Below are 11,489 nucleotides of genomic sequence, written 5' to 3'. Positions count from 1 at the left end.
TAAATTCGCAGCTGCATCCTGAGATTACACCGAGCAATTACGCGAGCAGAGATACTAAACTGTGCAGCACTTTAAACGTTGATAAATCATCCACACCTTGTAATATTCAAAGAGTTTCAGACCTCGGCTCCGTAATCGTGTACGCATGCGTAATTTTCAATTCGCTTGTTCCGTCAAAAGTTTCGTTACGTATGCCAAGTGTTTCATTTTATGCGTAATGCAAATGCAACGAGTTTCGCTACGAAGAATTGACAAGTTATCTCTCCTTGCTATTTCTTTCGCGAACAAACCATCACCGATCGATTTTATTCCAGTGAAAATAAAAGGGAGACGTTTGTAAATGACAAAGCGAATGATTGCTATTGAAACGTTTGACATATTTACAAAATCCCCTCAAGAATACCTGAGAATTTGTAAAACCTGTTTATCGTTGAACAAAGGAGGAAAACATAAACCAACAAAGTTACAAAGCGCGACGAACAATGATGTACGATTAAAATGATAAAATCACGGTTACACGTTGAACAGAGGCGAAAGAAACGTATAAATATTTGATCTGGAATTCCAGCGTTTGAACAACTCAATAATCCTCGAATGAAAAAAGTTCTCGTCGGGATGAAAGTTGCGAAGCAGCTCCCATTGGAAAATTACCCCTTTGGCTTCCTTTTTTCGTGCGAAACACTCTGCGTAAACAATGCTCGCTCTAATTCGCGGATTCTTGATCTACTTTTAATTTCACACGCGCTCGCCCGTTTTATACATTTCCGTCGTTCCAAAAGGAAACTTGTCAGTACACAACGAGCGAGATTATATCATTTAACTTTTCAAAGAGAAAAAGAAAGTCAAACGACACGTGACAGAAAGTTTCGTCTTTCATCTGGTTTTTCATCAACATTCCAATGCACGTTAAAATCCGCAGCTATTATGAACTTGGGTCGACAAAGTATCAAATTAAATAATCTTTAAGCTTTTTTCAGTTATGAAACAAATATAGTAACGGTCCTAACACTTTTAAGTGAAACTATAAAGAATATAACGATTCGACTCTTCGAATAGAAATGTACGCAACAAGAAATCGTCGTTAAAGATTCGTCTGGAAAGAGGAAAGGATAAGAAAAGTTTGGTGGTAAGCAGCAACTTTCTGAGGCACGCGTCGTTGAACTCACGATTACGTGGACGTAATCCTAACTCCGCTAATTTCAGAAATACCTGGATCGTTTTAATCGCCTCGTTAATTCCGGTGTATCGCGGCCACGGATCGAACTTTCAACGTGTTAGTCTTTCACGTTGTTAACAGAGAGGGCGGAATTTGCCACGAAACTAGGCTGAAGCGAACGAAAATTCTCATGCATGAAAGATGAAACATAATAATGAAGTCCCTTGGAGTTTGTTCAAGCCTATTGCATAATCGATCGCCCGGTTAAAGCATGCCGGCCTTAACGTCCGTTTTTTTAGACGTCGCTGGGAAAATCCGAGACGTGAAATATGATCCTGAAACTTCGTTTTCTCAGCTTGTTTCTCGTAAGAAATCCTATTTACCGAAACTGTGGTGTGTAAGATGAAATTGTAGAAGTCCGAATCGATTGGTTGATAGTATAGCGCGAAGATTATTCGCTCTTACAGTACTAAATATTTTAGATGCGATTGGTTCTTATAGATCAGATGCAATTTGCTACGACTATCGCTACAATCACAACATCTTCTATACTTCTATTAAAAAATATGCGGAACGTGTTGAATTTTTTTCACCAGATTACTTGAAAGCAAAGTTCAGAGATTTACCAGTGTTTGGCTCAGAGATTAATTGAACGACTGATTTGTAAAATATTCAAGAATGTCAACTTTAAATTGATGTAATACTGACTTCTTAATATTGCTCAGTTAAAATGTTCTATCTAACATTTCGTTTTTATTTTTCAAAATATGTGGGAATATTTGAAACTATCATGTTTTTTATCTTCTAAGTTATATTGTATATGCTGATATTAAATAACGATTTTTACTAAAGAGAATGGAATATTAATTAGATGTTAAATGAATACTTACATTGATTTTTTACTAATTTAAAAGGTTAAAACGATACTTGGTAGATATGATAACGTTGGAAACGCGGACGAATTTATTTTATTTCGTATACTCAGAGAGTCGAGGAACCGTAAGATCCAGCGGTTAGTCGAGAATCCACTGTGTGCTACGGTTATGTTTGAAGGGGGCGGGAATCTGTTCGCGAAATTTACAATTCGCGGAAGCGGAAACTACCGGTAGTAGTGAAGAAATAGCTTTCATTTCGCGAAACACTTCAGCTCAGCGTACAGCGTGGCATGTAGTGGACAAAAATCGAAATAATCGTTGTTCGAGTTTGATCTTATCATTCGATGACATTATCAACTTGTAGATAATATAAATGTAGACAATAGATAGAGGATCTGCAAAAATCGTTTGTACATTGAAATCTAATCACTTGAAAATTAGCTCAGTCATTTATTACACCTTTTTGTTCGTCAATTCTTATTAAATGGCATTTATTACACTTTAAATATGTAGAATTCGATATGTATAATTTTAATTTCCAATTTAAAAGCTTCTTCCTCTCTTTAAAGAGCAGTTCAAATCATCTTCTAATTTTTATTGCTCTATGTCCAGCAAACTGCTGCATCAGACGTTCTTATATTTTTTAATCAAATCCATTCGTAATCGCGACTTGGTTGAAGAATGGATTTCTGACCACATTCGTTCCGAGAAAATTTTTAAAGTTACACGAAAACTCTGTTTTTTACTAAACGTCACAATATCTGACGAAATGGAAGGATAAATGATCTCTGTACGGCACTCACGAAAAAAATGGAAAGATTATTTTCGGCATCTGCACTGTACACTGTACACTTGTCATGTCACCGACTGTGGTCGGGCAAAAAATGAATATTCAAGATATTTCAACCGAGCTAGGGAGTAAGGAAAATACTAACAAATATTTGGCAAACAAACTTTTACGCACGTCAGCATCACCTATATCGAGTTTCAGGAAAATGTACACATTACATGCATTTTTTGATCTTCGTCCTAAATCCTAATTCAAATGCCGCACTGTGAAACGTGCGAGCCTGGCCTGCGAACGCACGCACATCGCCTGCGAATTTTGGTTTTTGTCCCAAATTCTCGTTCAGATGCCGCACTGTGTAGCGCCAAGGAAACGCGACCAGATGTCGAAGTAAACAAGAAATAATTCACGAAAAAGTCGCCGCGCATAAGCTGACATGTTTCCTGTGGAAGCAGCATACTAAGCAGTGCACACAAGCCGCGAATACCTTTCTTTAAAACAAAGTTTATGATACAACGAAACTCGAAATCTCGAGGTATCGAAATCGAAAATTCTTTAAGAAAGTTTGAAATACAAATTCTTCCACTGCTTTGGTATTTTAAAGTAGAATATTTTTCAGAATATTTGTTAGAATCATAGCACTAGATCAAATTACTAAATATCATGACTGTCCTGGATAAAAGTTACTATATTATATTTCTGAAACTCCTCTGTACTTTCAATCCCTCTAATATAGCTATTGTAATAAGTATACTTTTTAGTTTGTCATATAAATGGATCCTCGAAAATTTTCGATTTGGTATATATATACGATTAAACAGTCAGTGGAAATGAGAAAAAATTCCGTGAAATAATCTGAAGAATAATTTAACAATAATTAGCCGATTGGCTTTTCTGTTGTTAATCATTTTCTTCGTTAATATTTTAATGATTTTGATAGTCCTGCTGCTAGGGCTATTGTAATAGGGCAATTAATCATTCCTAAAAATTTCCCGGCGAAGAAATGGATATACACGTAATACTTTTAAAACTACTTCCACTACTATTCACATAAATATATAAATCATAAGATGAATGGTTATCAAAGGAATTCGCCGACAGAATACTTTCTTGCAACTTCTATGATCGTCGAAACTTCCTTGAAAGCATTGAAATCGCATAGATCCAACACCTACCGCAGTCAATACAATTTTCTCGAAGGAAAGTGAAAGAAAAACAGGAAGAAAGATTCCAAGTCCCCGAAGCGGCTGTATAACTGGATGTCTCTTTAAGTACACATGTAGGACGATACCGTAAGCGTCAGGGAAAAGGGTGAACGCGAATTCTTTCACGGATAGAGGCAGTCGCCAGACTTCTCTCTACTTCCATTCGAACTGACGAGCTCTCCCCTTTCGGGGGTTTGGGTGATGCGATGGGCGGAGGCACGTCACAATCGGCTTGACCAGCACAAAGCTTTCGGCAAACTCGCGCAGAGAATCCGCGAGGGTAAAGCCGATATCCCAAAGCAAACTGAACACTCAGCGGAACGAGCCTGCCGACGTAATCTCTTCCTACCCTTTCAGACCGAAAGGAATCGCCCTCCTCTGGCTCAGTTTTCAGGAAACTGCCTGTCCGACCATTGTACCCTCTCGACTTTCGGTATACTGCCAGAGGCCACCCCTGGCATCCTGTGTTTCCCGACACGAGAATTCGCTGACGTCTCACCAAGTCTAATTAAACACCACCGACTTAATAGGAAATTGTCGTTAACGAGCCGCCATTCTAATTGTATCTCGTTCAAGTGTCTTGGTCGTTGACAAAGCAGAATTACTCTGTCGTCTCCTCGAGGACAAGATACGCTATCGTTTAAGTAATTCGGTCATTGATAACTAGATTGTGAATATTTATGTAAATTCGTGCTTCTATGAATGCAATTTAAAAACGAAGATTGAACTTGGATAGCTACTTATTTTAGCCGTTATATGTTTTAAAGAGTACTATTTGTTGCGGCACAAGGCGAAATTTTTGTAAAATTAGCATATCCCTTTTCCTTTTCTTAAACTCAGCACACTTTGTTATTTTATTGCCTGCGGACCACTAGTCTGATGCTCGAACGTCGCTACGTTACGTGACCGGTATGTAAGGGTTGGAGTTTCTCCTTCTTCAAAACACGCATTCAAGAAAAAATGCTGAGTCAAGAAATTCGAGTATTCGTCCTCACAACTTGCCTAGCTTCATGCATTTTTTCTACCGTCATACCGAACCTTTCTTACGCTTCAAAGAAACTCGATTGCATTGAGTTGTACTTTGAGATAGTCCGACAGTGATAATCTTTTTTACTGCAACATTACTCTTTGAATGTTTTATATATCTTGGCGTATTATATGCATTCTGTGCATTTTTGTATCCCCAAGTTTTCTATAAACGCATAAAAATCCGCAGTCAATTGATAACGCAGTATTATTCTACGTTTGTTTGAGGATAAAATACGTATAGTGTTTTCTATGTATTTTTGCATTTTTCCCTATAAATGCATAAAAATCCGCCATCTACTAGCTGCTTCTATCACAAGTATAACCGTTGGCAAATTTTTTACATTGCAACGAAGACAAGTGTTTTCCTGTACTTTATTTATAAAATAACTATATAATTCTCCAATGATCATAGGAATATCAGAAAGTTCAGGAAACACACAAAATTTCGGTACATCCACTGTTAAATCCTACCGTATAAGCTGTGAAAGTAGCCTGGTTCAGAATACGCTTACACGTGAAATCCTCTGTTCCTTTTTTAGGTTGAATATATTTCTTTGTTAAAACGCGGGCGTGCATGGTAGGAGACAATATGTGCTCCTAAAAAAAGGGATAAAAAAGGTGGAGAGAAAAAAGAGAAGCAAAAAATCTCCAAGATTCCGGGGGTTGGCGGAGACGGGACGAAATCTTCGGATGGTAATGCATCATTGACTTTGAAACGCGGAAAAAAGGGAAGCAGGGAAGTTAGAGAGACGCGCGGAGCCGATGAAGATGAAAAAATAAAGTGGGCCACGATACTCCATTAACCTGATTACTGCCACGAAAGTAACGACCCTTTCTGTGCTCGCGGCTTCCGCGCGACTGCTAAACGTGGACACGGCCTACATTTCAGTTCATTTTTAGATAACGTTTTAAACAGGGATTATCAACCGTGAAACAAAGTCTCATCAGACGCCTCGCGAATTTCTCTGCTCTGTTGCTAAGCGCCTGATCTGATCTACATATACGATCCTTGACTTTGCTAACGATATCGATCGTTATCTATTTCTACGATATTAACTACTTCTTGCCCTGTAATAACTAATTACGCTCGTCGTTTGCAACTATGGTCTCGGTTTAATAAAGACAGGTTTCTAACCGAGTTGAATTTCAAACTTGGTTTCGAGTCTTTAGATCGAAGTCCGATAACGACGAATTATGTATCATTTTCTGATATTCCAATATCAATAGTTTCCAAGATTAACTAGCTGAATATTCGTTCACTCCTGAAAAAAAACACGCTATCTACCAAAAATTGCATATCAAACTCTTCCCATCCATAAAGTTCAATTTCTATCGTAGTACAACAAGCAATTGATGAGAAACTGCCATTCAAAAATGAAACTACCGCCCAAAGCTACCAAATGAAAACCAAAATAAGTCGGATATTCTCTTATTCTTCAAAAAAAACCACGTTCTACATCAAAAATAATAAATTCTTTTCTGCCTAAAAATTCGATATGGCACTAAAATGGGCAATTGATGAAAAAATATTGCCTCAAAAGCTGCGCTCCTTTTCAGAGGCTAATATGTTTCAATTTAGAGTCCCGCTGCGAATTTAATCAATTCTATCTGGGCTCCAATACGGCGCAAACTTCCACTCTAACGATCAAACATTTAGCACGTGGTCAGTATCGAAATATTAGGTGCACTATAAATTCACGCACAACATACTTGGCCATTCTAACCGAAAGTTAAACCACGTGTTACCGAACGCAATCTCGCCAAAAGATTTAATATCGAAGGGAACTAGAAATTGAGTCAGACTACACGAGCTTGCACCACAGTTGACTCGAAATATAGTTTCCTACGTGTTTATTATTAACAAGACGCACTGAAACTGTAAAACGACAGGAAAACCGCAGTAATTTTATCCTTTATAATCGTCATAACTACGTATAACAGTACGTTATGACCCGATCAAATTGACTTTTGAAAACCAATATGTAACAGCGAAATTGGCGGTATAGAAATATTCTGTTACTCGACAAACTCTTCAAATTTTTTCATTTTATAATGAAACATTAGATTCAACTAGAATCAAACAAACGATAAACACTTATTAAACACAACATAGAACCACGCCAGAATAATTTACTTATAATTCTCAATGAAAATTGATTATAAAATTCTTACAAATAAAAAAAAAATTTTAGTATTAAAAATTAAATCTTTAAATTCTACTTTGTACTGTACTAATAAGAGAGACTTTCGAAATTGATATAACCAGTCATAAATAATAGTAAATGTATGTAGTACAATACATGATAAACATTAAACTACAATATTATTAACACTAGAGTTTGATGATTCCATAAAAATTCCATAATAACTTTTTCTTCCAATCAGTAGTTCAAAATTAGAAAATTAATAAAAATTATTCATTAATTCTACAAGATTTGTTACTTTGGTAGAATTCATATACTGCCACTACAAATCGACCAGTTTTCACATAAATATAAATATGTAAGTATATAGCGTACAACAATGTACACTTGTGGAAACGTTACACATCGCGTAAAAGGGTTTCTACTTTCCCTTCATAAATAACATTCATCTCGCAATTAAAGTTTTCCTATTCTAATTCGTGAGCTTTATTATAAAGGTGTATGATTACGAAGGGGACACCTATATTATCCGGATCCCCGTATTCCTTAATCCCCTGGCTACACAGCTCGACCTCCACGCCGCATGCAATTCCTTTTATCCGCACGCTGACTTCCATTTGTGCGGCAATTAATTTTTTCCACCGGTAAACTTCGCCCACGAGAATTAAACGTGAATCTCTTCGTAACTCTGACTTCGTTGGAAAAATCTATTCAAATTTAATACAAAAACTTCCGTCGTTAACGAAGATCTATCTCTTTCACGGTCTCTCGTTCTTTCTCCCCTTTTTTTTCTCAATGTTTCAATGTGAACCGTGGCAATGGAAATTTGGTAAAAACGCTTGAGAAAGAATTGAACGCCCTCAGGACATTCACCTTATTAGCTTTTAATATTCTTCTCGCAAACGATCAATTTTGGGTATATTCGCAGGTATATTACACAGCAAACTAATATTCAACATCAATGAAATATAAAAACGAAGGAATTTATCAAAAACTTTCTACACGAGAGAACAAAAATTTCACGGCATGCACTTCTTCTATTAAATTACTTTGTATTGGCCTGTATTGTCTCTTTTGTAAAGCTTCAGCATCATATTGGATCCTGCAGTCCAATGATTTTTTTCTACCACGTTCATCCATATTTCTCTTCGCGGAGTGATATCTTTGCGTTAAAAATAAAAATTTATTACAAAATTCCTACAGCTACGGATAAATGCCTAGTGGCCAAATGTAAATTCCAAAAATGTCGAAATAACTCACCAGGAAGATTGCGTGGGTATCGACGGTAACGCCCCCGGCGGCAGAGACCTTCTAATCGCCTGACAACAGGCTCTTCCATTTGCAGATACTTCGTTGCAACAAGATGGTGGGTTAGTACACACGTGACGACCAACAACTCCAGTAGACGATGTCGGGAACTCGACCGCAGAGGCACGGACCTTGGGTCTGAGCAGCGGGGACATTGAGAAGCCATCTCTCTGATTAGATGCCGAGCTACTCGAACTACTGGAACCCGGGCTACCACCGAGGCGACCTGGTGATGCGTACGCGAAACCGCGAAGTCGGAAATGAGACTGATGGTATGGGTAGCCGGCAGGCGGTGGTAGCCGATAATGATGATGGAATCCAAGATCTCGTCTCATGTATGGATCACCTGGATCGTTGGTCGGCACATAACGATCGGTAGGCGTGTGTGCAGAAGGTGGTACGTATCTGTCGACATATCTGTCCGGGTAGAGAACCTCCGGAGGTGGTTGAGGCACGTATCGTTCGACAGGCGTGTGCGCGGTTGGCGGAACGTAGCTTCCCGTTGCGCTAGTCGAGCCATAAGTTCGATCGGTCGACGTGGCAACCACCGAAGTACCACAAGACGAGATCGGTGTTATGCGACCGGTGTATCGATCCTTGGGTTTCGGCAAGGATAGATACTTGTCCGCGGCGCGTACAGGAGAGTATCGATCAGTAGCAGAATGAAAGCGATCAGGAGTACCGGACGAAGGTGTGAAGCGATCCGTGGTGCTGACAGGATTGGCGAATCTGTCGTAACGATCCTGGCTGAGCCTGTCGAACTGATCGCCTGGATTGGTATAGCGATCGTTCCCGTAGCTCTGCACAGACTTTGACACCTGAAGATATTTGTCGACGCCGCTTTTTGTCGTACCCTGATATCCGGAACTCCCTGCGCCACCGGTTGTTCCAGTTCCTGTTGCTGACCGCAGATTGGTATTGGCTGTTTCAGGAGTGGGAGAGACGGAGGTGAAACGATCATTGGAAGTGGTGGACTGGGTGGCTGCCGTGTTCGTGTAGGAGGAGTGATACCGGGCGACCGTGTCGGTCGAAGAAGAGGACGAAGAGGATGTCCCGGAGAGCAGACGTTCCGTCGATGATCCCGAGACGACGTACCTGGTCGCATCGCTGTTAGCCAGTCTTCCATCGTGTCCTGGTGACGAACTGGCGAGATAACGATCGTTTGATACACAGAATCGATCGTTTGCTCGCGACTGACCGCAGCGCTGTATCGCGAGATCGTTGAAACGATCGTTGGTGCTGACATATCTGGACTGGGTGTTTCCAACCTCCTGGAATGTGGAGTATCTGTTGAAGTCGGTGGGCGCGGGGGATCCGCTGGACCTGTCTGTATACTTCTGACAGACCGTTTCGACGCCTCGATCGGTATACAGACGTCTCTGTTCGTTGCTGCTAGACGACACCTGCAGTGACCTCTCCGTCGACGTGTAACGCTGATGAGAGGCCTCGGGATTAGGTGAATTGGAGAGGAATCTTTCGGCGCTGGACGATATCGTCGAGTAACGATCGTGGTGAATGGCTGCTGTCGCTTCCTGTCGATGGTATCGTTCGTGTACAGGCGACTCGCCGAGATACCGATCGGTCGACTTGCTGGCGAACCTCTCTGGCACTGGGGCATGTATAGGTGACGATGAAAGTAATCGGTCCGTCGAAATGGCGCCGTATCTCGATCCGGTCGAATCCTTGCTCGTGGTATATATACCAACCCTGTCCCCTTGTAGACTGGCTTGTAGACTTCCAAGCACCGGCGACGATCCGGACAGCAGGCGATCACTGGTTCCAGCGTATCGTTGCTGATCCTTGGGCTCGTGCATGGAACTCGACGATTGTTGATTGGCCAGTAGTCGTTCCGCCGAAGAGAATCGTTCTTTAGTTGGCATCGGTGAAGCTGGTGCCGTGCCGCTGCCATATCTGGTGCTTGGAGAACCTGGGGGCAGAATCCTATCAGCAGCAGGATAACCAGCCAGACTCTGGGTCGAGGCATATTTCTCGCTTGGGCTGGGTGACAGAGGCGGCGGTGGAACGAAACGGTCGTTCGCTGGTGCCGGTGATGGCGGTGAGGGGAACGTCTCTGATGAAAATGGACTGGTCGCGCAGCCCGATACCAAGATATTGGTATTCGCGTATTCGTTTCCGGTTGACACCAGCTCGTTAGGGGGATGATGGAATCGAAGCTCGGTGCTGGTGGCCGGTTGAAAGCGTTCGCTCGGGGCCAAGGACAATCTCTGCTCACCGTGTAGACCGGTGAGTTCGTTGAATCGTGGAAAACGGTCGGCCAGAACCACGTTTCCGGACAACGATTGTCCAGACGCAGTCGATCTCCCTGGGGTATACTGGTGGTGGACTTGCAAAGAGGGCTGACCGAATCTCTCTTGATTCTGATAATGGCTGAATCGCTCGCAACTTGACTGTATCGAACGCGTTTCCGCGCAGGACTTTGGGAAATCGTCGATCGTTGGCTTGTCCGTTGATTTGTCATGCCTCTCGATGCCTGACATTCGTTCACGGCCTCCATAATCGACGTGCTCGTTCCCTTGGGAGGACTGATCGGACTGGTAACGATCTTGGCCAACGGTGACATTCGATCCATTTGTTCGCAGATCAGTTTGCTGTTGTTGCGCCGTTGGCTTATAACAATCCGAGGAGCTGGTGGAACCGATCTGGGAACCGACACTTCCGGACGTTCCGGCGTTCGATCCTGGAACCGGAGATGACGAGGACCCGTATTGAGGGATCGGATGTTGGTGCAGTAGGAGACGTTCTCTTCGGCCATAGTCGTCGTCTGTCGGCATCCTGGTGGCCCGGGGCCCGCTGTCAGGACATCTGAAATCATTATAGTTCGTTGTTAGTAAAGGTGGTTGTTTCGAAAAATTTTAATGTAGGTGAACAGAATCTTCGATATAACATATAATGTAGATGAATAGATCAAAATAATGGATTTGTAGAATTAAAAAAATTCTTTTTTAATAGAAATTTTTCTGTCTA

At 41.2% G+C, this 11,489-nt stretch overlaps 1 protein-coding gene across 2 annotated transcripts in view; it reads right to left on the bottom strand.

Moving 5' to 3' along the window:
* Positions 1-8,064: 8,064 nt before the first annotated feature.
* The window catches only part of LOC100747466 (serine-rich adhesin for platelets-like), a 119,598-nt gene continuing 116,173 nt past the window's right edge, over positions 8,065-11,489 (bottom strand). For both annotated transcript variants that reach the window (XM_024371202.2, XM_024371203.2), the window contains 2 exons: positions 8,457-11,327; positions 8,065-8,358 (listed from right to left, as the gene is read on the bottom strand). In XM_024371202.2, coding sequence (XP_024226970.1) covers position 8,358; positions 8,457-11,296 — 2,841 coding nt within the window. In that variant the 5' untranslated portion in view covers positions 11,297-11,327 and the 3' untranslated portion in view covers positions 8,065-8,357. The remainder of the gene's footprint in view (positions 8,359-8,456; positions 11,328-11,489) is intronic.

Source organism: Bombus impatiens, unplaced genomic scaffold (assembly GCF_000188095.3).
Source record: "Bombus impatiens unplaced genomic scaffold, BIMP_2.2 scf_1200, whole genome shotgun sequence".
Lineage (NCBI taxonomy): Eukaryota > Metazoa > Arthropoda > Insecta > Hymenoptera > Apidae > Bombus > Bombus impatiens.
The sequence above is the reverse complement of the archived record's forward strand: the minus strand, read 5'-3'. Positions and strand labels throughout refer to the sequence as shown.